The sequence below is a fragment of the Morchella sextelata genome (genome assembly GCF_020137385.1).
Source record: "Morchella sextelata strain SCLS chromosome Unknown scls_1, whole genome shotgun sequence".
NCBI classification, from domain to species: Eukaryota; Fungi; Ascomycota; class Pezizomycetes; order Pezizales; family Morchellaceae; genus Morchella; species Morchella sextelata.
The window spans coordinates 878,521-894,623 of record NW_025408616.1 but is presented as its reverse complement, the minus strand read 5'-3'; the positions used below and the strand labels follow the sequence as shown (position 1 = coordinate 894,623).

The following is a 16,103-nucleotide window of genomic DNA, read 5'->3' as shown; positions in this document are numbered from 1 at the left end:
CCTCAAGCGTCGGTGTCGGCGATTTCGAGGACGACCACATTTGAGTGTAGAGAGATAAGAGAATATATAGAATTAAATACATTTTAGTACTTTGTATACCACTCTCTTGCTTCAATAACTGCCGCCACTCTGTCAGGCATAGACCTCCATAACTTCTCAAAGAACTCCTCAGGTATTGTGTCCCAAACCAAGGGCAGGACTTCAGCCAGTCTTTCTCTTACTTTATCAGGTCCTCCAGGTGTGTCTTTTATCTGAGGGTATTGAATTTGAAGCCTTTTCTTGAGCTCTACCCAGACATGCTCAATTGGGTTCAAATCAGGTGAATAAGATGAGTGCACCTCAACCTCTATATTATTTTCCTCAAACCACTCGGTAACAATTTTTGCCTTGTGTATAGGTGCATTATCTTGCATAAATCTAGCATCACCTATTGTGTTGCTGACTCGAATCAAGACAGGTAGGAGGAGGTATTGTAGCATCTGTAGGTAGACTTGTTTGTTGACTGAGTTGACAATAAGTGGTGTGAATGTCCCCTTCTTACGACCCCAAAAACAACCCCAGACCATCAAAGACACACCTCTTCCATGGCCTCCTCATAATATTGGCAACTTGAGAAATGTTCTGCATCGTATGATAAAGGGCAATGATCATTCCCTTCTCATATCGACCTAGTTGTCTTCTAGTTGTTCTAGGCTGTTTACTGGGGGGGAGGGCTTTTCTGGGAGTGACATCGGCAGGGTTAAAGAGCGGGTGAACTCGAGGGGGCATGGCTGGGATCGTGGTCCGTCTACAGCTCCTTCCTCATCGAGGAACATCAATTTATGGGGGCGCGCCCATGCCCGTGCTTACTAATCGACTACCTATCACGAAGACTTCTTGGTAGGCGCTGTACATACTTATTCATTCGCCCATACAAGAACTCGGCTTACTTGACATTGGTGCCGCAGACAGCGGTGATCACCGTTAATCTAGGGGCGAAAAAGAAACACTTCCTTCAATCGTTCGGCTCCCCCCTTCCCTGGATAGTCGGAATTCGGAGGGAAGGCTACTGGTGATTTGGTCACGGTGTTACCAGCTTCACATCGGAGACCGCCGCCGCCTCCGCTTGTCCCCATATATGGTCAGATCTTCAATCCTTATTTTTACGGCCGTCTTTAGTTGTCGTGTCCCTGCCCCTAGTGTATAGCTGCGCCAACTGATTTGCGACAGGCACGTAGGAATCTCTCTCCTCCTGAAGTGGTCTCGAGTTCTTGCCAGCCCAAATTTTCAGACTAAACACATATCATTGGCCTGTGGTAGGTAGGTACTCCACATCTCTGTCTAATATAATCACATCTCCTATTCAAAAATACATAATGCAGTGGAGCACATGTACTCTGCGGACTATGCACACACCCGTCACTGCATCTCGATGCGGCTCGCCGTAATTCTCCATCTACTATTCTAGAGTACTCGTGACTGTGTCCGCAGACTGCAGGCCGAGACAGCCATAGATGTCATAGGCACTCTAAAGTACAGCTGTCGCCTCATTCACAGCCTTATACAGCTTGCGGTAAGATTATTGTAGAAGTATGGGAGGAGTCCTATTGGCTTTCCCAGCCATAGAAACCCTGTTTTTAGACCCCTGTTTCTGCGGTGGTTCTACCTCTCGCTGTATCCAATCTCAGGAAGCCTAAAAAAGGTAGAGCAAATCCCTTCTACTAACACTGGAACTTCCAACCCTCAGAGAGAGAATTAGCATATGGTATTTCACTACAACCAGCTAGCCAACAATAGGATTGTACGACCCTCGGCAACAAAGCAAATCAGAGATTTCTCATGCCCATCTACTGGCACGTGGATTTTTACTTCTCCTTGGCCATCGAAGATTTCTAGACATCCCTCAACTCATAAAACATGCATACTCCCCTTCGCAGGTCAGGAAAAAGTAAACGTCAACTCTGTTGTCATTGTGGACAAGACGAGATATTAGACCACAATTGTTTTATACCTCGTTGAACCCGAGTTAAATAATCAGTCCAAGTATATACATGTAGATATGGATCATGTACCTTTATTATCAGCGACAGCAACCCCCCCCCCCCCCCCCCCTTTTCCGCTATAGAGTGGAAAAATAAATAAAATCTGAAATTTCACTGTTCCCACCGCGGTACCGGCTAGTTGTCACGACGTCAGAAAGGTTCCCGACAGCCAAAGTAGAACAAACAGTCGGGAACCCCACCTAGTGCTGCGAATCAAAATATCCCGTCCCACTCACACGGGATCATGCGCAATTACATCAGCCAAGGAGGGATCGTGGCAGCCTTATCGCGTGTTATCGTATTGCATCACAAAAGGGCTCATTGATTGATCAAGCCACACTTGCAGAGTTTCTGGTCTTGAAAATCTGTATATGCGATAGACTTTGTGAAGATTCAAATCTCTGGGTATAATAAAGTGTAATGTGCAAACCCGATTCCGCATATACGGTGCTTGAATTGACTTATTAAGGGGTGGTTGTTGATACCTGATGTCTTCAGGGGGTATTTCATCAAATGGATGACCACAAGTAGCCCGAAGTGCCGCTTTCACGCATGCAATCATAAATATATAGTATGTAGAAGAGGGGACAAAAGGGCAAGGTTCTCCAAGGCACTTCACCAAACCAAGGGAAAAATAAGAAGACCAGCTCCGCAATAACATGATGAGGATTCATATAAAACCACCAAAAACACCAGATTTAGAAAGCAACACATGCTCGAGTAAAAAGAACAAAGGAAAAGAAAGATATATAAAGGTGGGAGTATGAACAACACCCCAGGAAGAAGAAACAGTATTGGGTTCAAACAAAGCCATGCAGTCTCTCATCTTTCTTTACAAGCCATGCAAAGCTTGTTCCGGGTTGAGAGAGAACTACTACAAACTCAATTTCCATTTTTTTGTCCTTCCCCAAGTGCGTGCTTGTACGAAATGAACAGGACCTTTTGAAAAAAACAGAACTTGAAGCCAGAAAAAACCTCACCCAAAAAAACAAAGGGAAAATAATAACAGAGGGCCATGAAATCTAAATTTCAGGGCTCATCGTCATAGAACTTGAGAAGGTACTTTTCCGCTTGCCTGTAGTCTTCCTTCATCTCATCTAGAGTTTTTTTGATCTTTTCCAGACATTTCGTCTCGTCCGGTATGTCATGTGTGCCATCCTCGTCCTTCTTGACTCCGAAGTGTTGTATCTTTTCGCATGAATCTTTCACTTTTGTGAGGCCCAAGGTTGCCGAGGAGCCTTTCAAGAAATGGCCGAGGGAAGACAACTGTTGAAGATCCTTCTGCTTGCTGAGGTGTACAACGTACGTCGCAGTGTTAATATATGTGTGAATATAATTGCCACAAGGAATTGTGGTAAACGTACACAAAGTTCTCCATCTGCTTAAATGTATCCTCGGCTTGTTCAAAAAACCCGAACACAATCGTCTTACTAAAATCGCGTTCATCATCATCATCCATTTCTAGAATCTGATCGAATGTGGCTCTATCGATTATCTCCTCGGGGATATCAGAGATATCCACCACAAGCTCCTCCTCCTCCTGCTTGATGCTAACGGTGTTTGTGGGCGGCTTTGCTGTAATCAGTACCCCACCCTTTCAAGTTACAATGGCGGCTCGGGATGCTTACCCTATCCCTCTCCCTTTCTCTGTCCTCAACCACGGCATTGTTCTCTTTAACTTCGATTGGAGGCATCTCGAGTTTACCTCCGGAAACAAAAGATTGGAATATGTAGATGTAAAGATGTTGTTGTCACGCTATAGCGGTTGATGCAGAATGTATCAGAGGAAAGAAGATTCCAACGTGAAGAGAGTTTCTCGAATTAGGGGACCCCTGGAACGGAGTGCTGCTTGGATGGGATGGAGAGATGTCACACTCTGCTGGGGCGGGTGAGCAATAGAAGCCACCGTCAAATAAAGTGATTGTGGTCCGGGTGGGGCTACCTTGGCAAAAAAAAAGCACGCTACTCTGGTAGACGGACGCTTTTATTGACGAGAGACTTGGTTTTTGGTTTTCTTTTTCCGTAAATGAAAGAGGAAGGGGAACCAGAGGATAGGGGGTAAATGATGGAAAAAGAAAATAGAGACAACGTGGTACTCGGTTTATGTGTGTCGAATTTCTCAGGAGCTTGCTACTTCTTCCCGGCGGACACGATGAAGAGAGTGAGAGCAAGAGATGAGGGATGCAGTGGGGTGAGGAGGGGTTGTGTTGCAAGAGGCGTTCAGAAGAGGGGTGAGAAAGGTGGGGCTCTTGGACCGGTGTAGGTCCTTCTCTCTTTCTCTCTCTCTCTCTCTCTCTCTCTCTCGCGGGTCTCTCTCTTTCTCTCTCTCTGTAAGTATGGTATGGTAGAGTAGAGATAGTCTGAACAACGTCTAAGCGTCAAACAAACGGCAGTACTCGCAAAAAATAAAACAAAATATTCTTATGTACAATAGGAGCAATTCAGGAATTGTACCTTTACTATCGGGTTTGTCGGAACTTTCGAGTATTTCTGTGAGCTGGGTGCCACAGACTTAGAGTAGCTCAGGGTACTGTAAGTTGATTCAGAACTCGGCAGAGATGGTAGTAGCTAGCGGCCTTTCTAACTCAAAGCGAGCACGGGAACAACGGGGGATAAGCGGGCGAGGGGAGGGTTGTGAGGGGGGCAAGAAGGGAGAGGAGCGGGGAGGAAGCACAACGACGTGGGCGCGTGCTTTTCTTGCTTTGCTTTGCTTTGCTTTGCTTTGCTTGTTTAGATCTAGAGAGGTCGAGAACGAGATCGAAAGGCCGACTTGACAAGAAAAAGCCTAGCCCATGCGCTCTTGTGGCTTTAGAGTTTAAATGGAGATAAGCGCAAGACGTCAGCGAGAGACCACCTACTTCTTGGCCCGGTCCGGTGCGTACATGTAGGTACTCTACATCAGGGCACCCTATGTACCTATTCGGTTCCCCTGCTTCGCCGCGATCTTTGGAACTCGTAATGGCTCGTTGATATCTTTTGCCGAATATCTCGGTATATTCTGGCGATAATCTTCTTACTCGAAAACTACATACTGCCATTTCTATGCTGCTGTGTTGTTTGGCTGTTCTCCGCACGTCGTACGCCACCGTGCACATATGCAAGGGTCATTAGCGCACACAATTGTGACAGTTGCGTCATTTCTCGCAGGGTTGACATTCGATCGATGCCCTAGGATACTGTAGATACAATCCTTTTCGACGAAAAAAATATAGAAGGAAAATATGTGCCTCCAAAATCCAGCAATATAAACACTTCTCTATCACGAGATAATCCGTTTCCCTGGATTATTCAACTAAATTGGTTAATTACCATCCAATGACACACTGGGAAGGTCTTTTGTTTTCACCCGTAGGTGTGGGGGCTGTTCTCCAGAAATGTACTTACATGTCTATCCACAACTTGCCGTGTCGTCAAGTACTCTATGCTGACCCAGGATCCCTAGCTAAGAATTTCTGGAACATCCAAAATGGTAAGATGTGCTTCATCTCGAATCTTTTTCTTTTCGAAAACAGCAAATGACCATGTCTGTGCTGTCTAAGGCAGTCCTGCCAGTAATAATTTAGCATCATATGATTCGTGATGTCTCTTCTACTCACTATTACCACCTCTCGTTTCCCACCGGACTGGCTCTTGGAAGACCCAACCAAAGCTTTGATCACTGTTGGGCTAGGCATTCATAGTTGTTGGCAAAATATGTGATCAAGCCTAACTTATCGACTTATCGACTTATCGCGTGTACGTTACTCTACAGCACACACATGGTAGATTTTTTCTCAATGCAGGGCAAACGTTGGCCTTTATCCAAACCCTGCTAATTTTGGAAATTAATGATCCACGTTAAAATCGGTTTTCATCGAGGCTCGAGAGTTGTGATGGCATTTCCAAAGGGGCATGAATCAAGTCTATCATTAATATCAAAGTTCACTAATCATAAATTATCACTCGAACGGTATTCAAGCTCGGTACGTACCTTCACCTTTTTACAAAGAACCACCAAAGAGCTCACGGCACGCAGAAATTACTAAGGCCGGATCCAGACCCCGATATAATCGGGTAGAAATAAGTGGTGCGGTACTCAGAAATCATGACGAATCGAACTTGATACATGTAGCTACAATATGTACTTGTATTGACACGCGCAAAAGCAATCCCATAGCTAGAATTCACTCGCTAGGGGACTTCACTTCTCATGACGCGGTTGAATCGGCGGAGGGTACACATTCCGTATTCATATATAGCTCCCTGTGAGTAAATGCACATACATATAGATACAGTATCGATATATATACATGTATATCACCTTAAGTACCGACTATGTAAATATGTACTTAGATAAATTCTCTTTAATCCTTGATATTTACTGGGGTATTAAACAGAGACTTGCGGAGATAAATTCCATCCTTAATGGGAAGGCATATTCCTTCAGCAAACAGTTTATCAGGTTCGAATTATACATGTAATACATACATGTAATACATACATGTAATACATACATGTAGATACATGTATCTGGACTTCGAATTCTCTCAATATATCTTGCCTGCCAAGCATAGACGTCACTGTACGGCCCGCAGAGCCTCGAAATCAATGATCTGATCCCCAACCCGCCGTAATCAATTTCGCAGTGTCGGGATCAGCGAGACGCTAGGAAAAGGTGCCCTATAAGTATGTAGTGGGTCAATTGACTAATCCAGGCTGTAGCTTACGCCATTAAAGGCAATTTCAACGTCTCGCAGCTCATTCTCAACACAACTACATACTTCCACCGGTTATGGCTATTCGTGGTCCTGTAAAACGGAAACGCCTAGGTACGTTACCGCCAATTCGTGGTGAGAATATGGTAGATATTTTCTGATAGATGATAAAACAATAAAGACAGAGAGCATGCGCAAGAAACGGACAAACCCAAAGCAAAAAAACCAAAGTCTAAATCGACCACTGTTGGTTAGTTCCCAGGAAAGCGCAAATAAGGCAATAGATTCTGAATGAAGCTGATACCTAAATAGAGGAGGAGGAAATCGAAGCAGATGTGGATGATGATCACGGAAGAGAAGTAGAGGATGAGGAAGACGATGATTATGAAGATAGTCGTTCTCAACAGTACAGTATCCTGACGTTGGGCTACATTAATTCATCACACTCATGCTGACAGTCACTGTGCATGATTAAGAGAAATGATGCTATTCGAAAGAAAACGTTGGAAAGATTCCTACTTGCTGTCATTAACCAAGTATTCTATTTACTAAGGATTGCAGTGAAAGAAATAAAGAAGCATAAGAAGACTAAATCCGACAACAGCGCTCTCAAGTTCAAAAAGAAGGCAAAAAATAAGGAAGAAACCACCATAAAGCTTCTACAGCAGCAAAGACTCGTGATGTTAGTTATCCTTCTAAATCTCCATAATTTCAGTAATGAATGACCGGTTTCTAGTAAGAATGATGCTATTGGTTTCTCCGAAAACCTTGCTATGCTTCTAGAAAAGGCTCTGGACTCTTCTTTCTCTGAGCTTTTAACGGGGCCGTCATCCAACCTAGCTCAAGATCGCCAACAACTTCTCGCTTCTCAGATATCAACTACAAGTCTTCCGAAAAACCTCATTTCATCTACTCGGTCACTCCAGGATATACTTATCACAGTGGCTGACCAAGACCTCGTCATAGGGGAAGGATGGGAGCAAGACGGAGACCTATCTATCACCGCTTTGCGTGATGCCCAACAAGAAGCCCTGTTGAAACTTGCAGAGGCGATATCTAAAGATACAGACCACGATGAAGAGGGAAGAGGGGAAGATGCCTCAGAAATGAATTGGGGAAGCGCTGTTAAAAGGACCGAAAAGGGAATTAAAAGGCTTTTAAAGAATGTGCCAATATCTGCCGATGTTGATGGGTAGTTCAAAACTACTAAACAGAATTCGTATTCAAACGGTACATATCATAATATGTACATTTCAAAGAAAAGAAAAAACACCATATTTGCAGAAGCAGATCATGGTTCATAGTTAGGTGTGGCATGAGGGACGTTATTTAAAGACAAACAGGGACGAATATATATTTTACAATAATTGCGGCAGTAGAAAAACACACACAAAACAAGTACAGCCCCAAATTTTCTACCTGGCCTCGAAGCTTTCATCGAAGAATCATGATCTCTGGTTCTTACCTTCTCAAGATGCCCGTTGGTCTCATTGCAGGCATTTCCTGCCTTCTCTAGTAAAGGCCTAAAAACTGAATATGAGGGTTTAGAGGCGCACTCATCCTGCTCTGTCCAATTAGGTCGATTAGTTGCCGCCTGACGGCGCTGCTTGCCATACTTCGATGAAGAAAAATGTGCGTATCCATCAAAGCTCTGACTTACCTGTTTAGTTTGATGACAAGTATGTCATATCAAAGCATATGTACATGTAGGTATAGGACGTACTATGGGGTGCGGGAGCTTACTTCGGGAGCTAGCGGTTTGGTGGTCATCTCTTATTAGCCTTCTCTATGAACTATGGGGGAAGGATTTGCAATTTTATGTGGTAATAATAGCTAATATTTGTGAACTTTATGTAATTATCTACATAGCTATGTATCAGCGGGGGTCCTCCATATTAAGTATTCATGAGCTCATGATAGAAGCTCATGATATACCTTAAGTTTATTTGATCAATAAGCTTAACATTATCTTTTTCCTTGTTTTGGTGCTTGACATATCTAAACCCTTGGCGCCCATAACGAGGAGACTAGAGTGCGACCTTCAATGGGGGTGGTTGTAGAAATGTGGCATGAGGAGTACCTACATGATAGCACTCAAGTACTTACTCCAGTGCATGGTCTGGGATTTCGGGTAAGCCCGGAATTTAGCCATATCTACGTCTGATTGTTTTTTAATTATCGATATCAACTGCGATTTCCTAGCATCCTTCATAACCTCGGTGGAATTAATACCTAGTGTCAGATCGATCATGCCGGCCTCGAGCACTACATGCATTTGTTTTGAACCACTCCCCCGCCTATCCTAGACTCTATAAAAAATAAAAAACCCTTGAACCCTGGGACCAAGAATGCCTTTCTTGTGGACTTTACTCTGGGTTAATTGGAAGAAAGTGCTCTACGAGTTGCTAGTTAGCCCGCGCGGCCGGCTACTCAATCTACTCTACTCGTTGATAACCGTACATATGGTATATATATACCTATAATCCGGCAAGTTATCTAAGTATTGCACCTAAATAGTACTTATGTACGTGTAAGTATTTATACTAAGGGCCCGTTTGGGAGATGGCCTCAGTAGAAAACAACGTTTCAATCATTCTCCGTTAGTGGGTGGGATACGGAGAAATTTCGAAACGGAGTTTTAAGCAAAAAAGTAGGTCCTAGCTGCTTATTGAAAACCTCCGTTTTCATGGAGTTAACGTTGTTTTCTGGACCCGCAAAATGGGTCGCCAAACACAACCTGTTTTCTCAGAACGGAGTTTCCGCCAGAACGGAGTTTTAAGCCCCCATAACTCTGTTTTAAACGGCTCCCAAACGGGCCCTAAGTATCATACACCCCCATTTCTTTCTTTCTTTGTATCAGGTATAGCATACCGTAACCGGTATACATACGCATGCGCTTCAGTTTTTCCCCTGGGGGATTCTAAGGGTCTTTGTTTTCTACTTACTTTAGAGCACTCTAAAAGGGGAGTTGGGAACGGAGGTTATGCAGCCAAGATATCCAACCACCTCTATAAAATCGTCTTGATGAAGCATGTTGTTTTTCTGTATTACTAATTGAGACAATCGAACAGCAAATACCATCGCTAACTACAATACCTACACTCAGTGTTTCACCCAAGATGACCTGCGTCACTGTGCGTGGGGCAGAAGTACTAGGTGTGTACCTACATGTCAGATAACCTCAACTAGAACGCGGGGTTTACCCCAAGAACCTTTCACCATTCGCCGTTCAGCAACTACAATCCTCCTTCTCAACGCCCCATGCTCTCACAAATAGATCTTACTGCAGCTTTGCGCCCTCTCTTACTACCAGATGAGACGCTGCTGTTTGTACAAAACGCAGTCGGTCTCTATGAAGGGTATCACTGTGCTTCTCTTTGCTTCCCCGAATAGTTATGACGTAGATAGCTCATACAGTGGCAGTAAATACAAGATACCGAACTACCAGAATGGCTGCACATATCTCACCTCGCACCGCGCTTGTTATGTTGATAATGACGACCCACGTAAATATTCGGTCGCGGTAGACCTGAAAGATGTTGATCGGATCGAGTTCTACGTCTGTCATCTCCATTGGTAACTGTTTCAATATATATATTGATATTTTCCAACAGGCAGGCTTCCTCAAGTCTTCTCCAAAGATCACATTACATCTAAAACCCACCATCTCGTCTGGCTCTCCTGGAGGTCCCTCCGCTTCATCTACTCCTAGAAATGGGACGCCTCTCATAAGGCCTACATCTCCTCTGCCAGTGTCTACTGGTATTTGGATCTGCCCTATATGCTCGTTCTCAAACCCGGTACCATCCAACTACACACCAGCAGTCACGGCTCCTGGAGCTATTCCGCCTTGTTTAGCATGCGGTATACGCCCCCCCGCCGCAGTACTTGATAACTCGTTCCAGCAGCCACCACGGTCTCCGACACCGCTCTCATCACTATCCACACTATATCCCTCTTCCGCCCCCGGTGGAGAGCCAAGTACATACTCCGACACGACCCTAACGTCAGCAGCGGCGCCACAAGACGAAGCAACATTCGCGTGCCCTCGCTGCACATTCCTAAACCATCCGTCTCTCCCGTTCTGCGAGATCTGTGGTGAACGTCTCGTCTCCCCAAACCTGCCTAATGATATCCCGCGTGTCGACTCCCCTGCGCCCATATCATCTGCACATCGCGGCGGCCTCGTAGGCGAGACTGTTGAGCTCGTTAAGTTTTCCTTCCGAGCCGGTGGCGACAGAACATTCCACGAAAAACTTAAAGGTGCGCTCGTGCAGCGGAAATGGCTGCTCCAAAATGCTCCACCAGTGCCAACACCGGGTAGCGGCCATATAGGAAACGATGCCAGTGGCCGTACGACGACAAGCACGGGCACAAACGGTGGGATGGAACGAGTAGTCGGCATTGCGGGACTTGAGAGACAGGGTATGAATATACGAAAGAAGAACCAGGTCGTTATTGAAGACGCATTCGAGGATCTGGAGGCGCTCATGGGACGCGCAAAAGAGATGGTCGCACTTGCGGAGAGCTTTGCTGTGAGGTTAGCCTCTACGCCCACATTTGCGAACGGGGAGGCCAAGGCCGCCCTTGCGAATTCGACGCAGGCGCTGGGATTAGTCACTAGGGATATGCTCGGTGCTGGTGGAAGTGGAGATTCAGACCTGTACCTATCAGAACTCGCCCGCCAGGTTGCCGAATTCCTAGCCGATGATAAAAGGAGCATCTTGAAGAAAGAGGGCGGCGTTATCACGCTTGTAGACTTATGGGCAGTTTACAACCGTGCCAGAGGGATCGATCTGATATCTCCTACGGATCTGGAAAAGGCCGCACAGCTATTTGAAAAATTGAAGTTGCCAGTGCGATTGAGGAGGTTTAAAAGTGGACTGTTGGTTGTGCAGGAGGCCAGAAGCACTGATGCAGAAACAATCAGACGCATTATGGAATGGATCAATGTTGATGCCGAGAGCAAATGGGGAAGAGGTGTCACAGCCAGTGAGGCAGCTGAGAGGTTTGGGTGGAGTGTCGGGGTTGCGAGTGAGGAGTTGGAAATGGCGGAAGAGAAAGGAGTGTTGTGCAGAGATGTAGGAATTGAGGGTGTCAGGTTCTGGGGGAATGCATTTTTGAGGGGTGAGACCAAGGCATAGTTTAGGCGCCTTTTGATCCCTTCTTTTTTCTTTTCTTTTTATTTTTATTGCTGCATTTTAGGGCATTAAATCAGTTGGCCGATTTCAGGCGCTCAATTGCCCTATCACGAATACATATCTACATTGTACAATAGCTTGGTAGTTAGATTATGCAATGAATATATATACATAGGAGTTAGAATTTTGCCCGGGAATGATACCTGTGGATTCTAGAGCCTAATCGTTTGGAGCCCGGTCGTGTTGACGATCACAATTCAAGAAAAAATTTACTGGCATTTAGAAAGAAAACAACCAATATCAAAGCAAGCACGAGCCATACTGGGTTTTATAACCCAGTAGAGGCACATACAAGTACGTGATGTACTTAATTCAGTTACACTGCTCATAGTACTGAAAAGTCCAAGTCTCAGGATTATTATTAAGCATAAACTGAAGTAGCGGGAATAACCTAAGGCGCATGTACTCTATACGTTAAAAGAGCTGTAACATGGCACGCCAGAGCTTCATATATACCTATATGTACTTATACTAAGTGGTCTCTAGATCTCCTATCACTTCGCGTTTTCATTCCATTTTACTCTATAGAGACCGTATCAATTGGCGGCCGTTGGTAGTAATATCACTCCATATTTACTCGGATTCTTCAAGCTTCAATGATCAAGGACCCTTGTCTACAGAATATGATACTTCAGGCCAATGATAGGGTGTAAGGAAATTCAGAATATGTAGTCCAATTAACTGATCCAGCTTCAGTATGGAAACCGTCTTCTTTTGTTTATACAGGTGATGAATGCGCCAGAAATTTAAAACACCACAAATTTAAAACACCACAATGACCCAGTGGTTTATACACAGCCCAGCCAATATACACATGTCATCCCTAGAGCCTTCAAATCGAAGTCCTTATTTCTTCCCCTTCTTGCCCTTTCCCTTCGGTGCCGCGGCCACCTGCGCTGGTTTCGGCGGCTCCTCCGTAATTGACGAAAACAGATCCATCAAATTATCGTCCTCCTCGGTTCCCTCCTCGTCGATATCGAATCCACGCCCATACCTCAACCTGAAAGCCTTCAACTTTCCTGCCTCATCCTCTTCCAGTCCCGCCAACAGCGCATCACTCGCATTCCAGATCGGGTGATTGCGTACATCTTTTGTCGTACGGATGACACCCTTGGGACTGGTGGTCAGCTGCTTGTATGATGATCCGTCGGAGAGTATCACGATCTGGTCGAGGAGGTGGGGGCGCTTGGGGCGTTGAAGGAGACGAGCATTGCGGGATTGTGTGGGGAGAAGGCGGAGTGCTTGGAAGGGAGTTGAGGTGGGGACTCGGAGGAGTGGTCGGAGGGCGGTGGTTGACATTGCGATGGGTTTGTTGCTCGTGCGCGGATGGGCTTTTTTTTGGTGGGGGATATGAGGATTATTCCAAAGAAGTGGGATTGAAGGTTTTGGTGTGGCGTTCAAAAATGTGGCAGGTATGTGGCGGTGCCATGTTCATAAGCTATCACTCGTGGGTTGTGCCCACTCATGATCTGTACCGACGAGGCCACGAGCGATCCCTACCATTAACTGCTTTGTAATTTACTTTGGTTAATTGGTTCAAAATGAAGACTAAATACATGTAGTCTGTTAGCATTGTAGAATAAAGAGATTTATGCGATCATAATATTCTAGAATAAAAGCACTCGGGTGCAGTGGGCCAGGGTGAATGACAAAAATAATATTAATATGTTTCACAAGGCAGAGACCGGTTCCTCATACCTCATCTCAGTTTATATGCCTGGAGACATTTAGATGCATACATCATACAAGGTGTGTTCAAGTCGATACATTACATCCTACTCATCGCAATTAATAAACTAAATAATAAAATAAAATAAAATCCCACTCATCTCAAGTGAACTCGAGGTTTTTCGATAGAGCTTAATTTTGCATGAATTCTTGAGAATATGTACGAATTAGAAGCAAAAGTTGCATGCGGGTACGTAAGTACATCGTGAGAACCCCGAGACATATATAGTTAATATAATTAGGGGTAGTCAAAGACAGGTCCCTTGTGGAGCAGAGACAACCTAATGCACCTATTCCTTCTCTACTCTAGAGTACTCGAGGCGCCTGCGGATCATACCAAAATTCCAGGCAGATAGCTACGCTAGATATAATAATACATGTATACACTTTCTGTTATATCTCGCCAATTGCTCCACAGCCCCTAGGCCTGCTTTTAGTAAGATGGTAACTTTATAAATTTAAAGGCCCATTTGGGAGTGGGCCCATATTACAAAACCCGCTCTGCTCTACCTCCGTTAGTGTATTGTAAACGGAGAGAAGAGTAAGCCAGAGTTGCCTGGCCCGTTTGGTAACATTTGAGGCCAAAACAGTTCTCGGGGCTGGGGCCTTGGGGCTGAAAACTATATGGTTTCAACACCTCCCCCTTTTTTAATTAGGCTTTTATATATACGTTCTATCTCGCTGTTAGAGACCCTCAACGTTGTTTTATATGCACGCCAAACATAATTGTTTTCTCAAGACAGGGTTGTGATTATAACGGGGCTTGGGGGCCCTCAGCTCCGTTGTTTCTGTTAGATGCTTTTGATCTCCAGATAATTAATCGGCTTTCTGGATTTTACTAAACTAAAACTATGGTTTCAAGAGTAACTATTGCAATCGACACCTCACAAGGGAGATATAATTAGTTACTTGGTATACGTAGACAGGAAACTTAGAGAGTATAATTAATCCCGAATTGGTGACATCATGTGAAACACTTCATGAAAAATCACTCGGTGTTAGACCTCAAAATGACGCTCCGGGTACGGCCTCATAAAGTGGCCCCGTCTGGGGTTCTACCGTGGCCAGGTATACATAGAAAGGTCAGGATCTGGGTACGAGATGAAATGACCGGAAGATAAGGAGATCTCTTGTAGGTACATGTGCACGCTCTTGATAGCACTTTTGAAGCCTAGAAATTGCATGATTTTTCTTTTCGCCCCAGTTTCATGCACAAGCCCATCAACCCCCGGCGACACTAAGGAAAGGCCATAGTTAACCTGGGACTCGCCGTATTCGTTAATGGCATAAAATACACACATGGAAATGATGGAAATTCTCAGCAAAAACATGATTACGGCATACAATATCAGATCATTTTACACACTACGTCCGTCACTCCATTTCCAAGTCAAATTTATACCTTAAGCCATAGGTTGAATACACCCTTCGCATATTCGACAATCTCATCACCGCCCAACTTACTATCTCCGTAAATACGATCTACGAAGCTAATCGGTACCTCCGCAACCGAGTACCCAAGCGCTCTCGCACTAAACGCACCACTCATTAGCAAATACTCACTGCCTTCGAGGCTATAAGCGGGGGTAGATTTGAACTTACCGGACCATCATTTCCATTTGAAACGTGTATCCCTTACTCTCCGTGGTTTGGATGACCTTCTCCAGAACATGCTTCTTATACAACCTGAAGCTTCCAGTGAGATCGCTGACATTGGGTCGTAGTACTACAGACGCCAACAGGTTCGCACCCCGCGAAACCAGCTTGCGCTTGAAGTCCCAACCGTAGACGCCACCATCACCCGCGTAGCGCGTCCCGGTTACGATGTCATAATTCTTTGTTTTTTGCTTCGCAATGAATTCTGCGATGAACTTCGGCTGTGTTGCGCGCGCCATATTAGTAAGGGTTACTACATGCATTACCGGAGTCTCGAAAAAGGGGGCATTACATGATGGGAGAAATCGGCGTCCATGATGATAACAAAATTCCCAGTCACAAACTGAAGCCCGTGAACATACGCAGTTCCGAGACCGAGCTTTCCGGCGCGCGGTTTGAGGACGATGCGGTTGGGGCCGTAAGCAGTGATAAGTTGTTTCGCGACCTCTTGGGTTCCGTCGGGGGAGCCATCGTCAACAATAATGAGTTCCCAGTCGAGCTTGCTGTAGGTGAGGAGTAGATATTAATGTCCGTGCTTTTGTGTTAGGTGGGGTGGAGTATTACTGTTCTGTAAATGTCTTTTCCAAGAGCCAGGTTATGACGGGGAGGTTCTTGCGCTCATTATAAGTGGGGAGAATGACGGAATATTTGTCTTTTGGTATTGGGGCCATTGCAGGAGACTGTTAAGAATGAGAGTCAAAGTTATAATATAAATAAATAGCGTGAAGTAAATAGCGAAAGGAGTGTGAGAGTCTGTGGATGCTGGTGGAGGGTGAGGGCTGAGAGAGCGTGTAGGTACAAGA

At 45.0% G+C, this 16,103-nt stretch overlaps 6 protein-coding genes across 6 annotated transcripts; 2 read left to right on the top strand and 4 right to left on the bottom strand.

Annotated features, from left to right (window-relative positions):
• Positions 1-83: 83 nt before the first annotated feature.
• H6S33_000220 (uncharacterized protein) lies at positions 84-768 on the bottom strand (the record flags this gene model as incomplete). Its single annotated transcript, XM_044831574.1, has 3 exons — positions 84-286; positions 444-502; positions 578-768. The coding sequence occupies 3 exons, from the start codon at positions 766-768 to the stop codon at positions 84-86; spliced, it is 453 nt and encodes a 150-aa protein (XP_044699779.1).
• A 2,282-nt stretch (positions 769-3,050) lies between these two features.
• Positions 3,051-3,715, bottom strand: H6S33_000219 (uncharacterized protein; the record flags this gene model as incomplete). Its single annotated transcript, XM_044831572.1, has 3 exons — positions 3,051-3,309; positions 3,386-3,591; positions 3,650-3,715. The coding sequence occupies 3 exons, from the start codon at positions 3,713-3,715 to the stop codon at positions 3,051-3,053; spliced, it is 531 nt and encodes a 176-aa protein (XP_044699778.1).
• Positions 3,716-6,792: 3,077 nt separating this feature from the next.
• H6S33_000218 (uncharacterized protein) lies at positions 6,793-7,911 on the top strand (the record flags this gene model as incomplete). Its single annotated transcript, XM_044831571.1, has 5 exons — positions 6,793-6,829; positions 6,897-6,965; positions 7,028-7,126; positions 7,277-7,397; positions 7,452-7,911. 5 exons carry the CDS (start codon positions 6,793-6,795, stop codon positions 7,909-7,911), a joined length of 786 nt encoding a protein of 261 aa, XP_044699777.1.
• Positions 7,912-9,834: 1,923 nt separating this feature from the next.
• H6S33_000217 (uncharacterized protein) lies at positions 9,835-11,859 on the top strand (the record flags this gene model as incomplete). Its single annotated transcript, XM_044831570.1, has 4 exons — positions 9,835-9,849; positions 9,905-10,074; positions 10,139-10,274; positions 10,330-11,859. The coding sequence occupies 4 exons, from the start codon at positions 9,835-9,837 to the stop codon at positions 11,857-11,859; spliced, it is 1,851 nt and encodes a 616-aa protein (XP_044699776.1).
• A 903-nt stretch (positions 11,860-12,762) lies between these two features.
• H6S33_000216 (uncharacterized protein) lies at positions 12,763-13,215 on the bottom strand (the record flags this gene model as incomplete). The annotated part of the gene is made up of 1 exon (XM_044831569.1): positions 12,763-13,215. One exon carries the CDS (start codon positions 13,213-13,215, stop codon positions 12,763-12,765), a length of 453 nt encoding a protein of 150 aa, XP_044699775.1.
• A 1,825-nt stretch (positions 13,216-15,040) lies between these two features.
• On the bottom strand, positions 15,041-15,971 carry H6S33_000215 (uncharacterized protein; the record flags this gene model as incomplete). Its single annotated transcript, XM_044831568.1, has 4 exons — positions 15,041-15,176; positions 15,247-15,521; positions 15,593-15,803; positions 15,865-15,971. The coding sequence occupies 4 exons, from the start codon at positions 15,969-15,971 to the stop codon at positions 15,041-15,043; spliced, it is 729 nt and encodes a 242-aa protein (XP_044699774.1).
• Between the last annotated feature and the right edge of the window lie 132 nt (positions 15,972-16,103).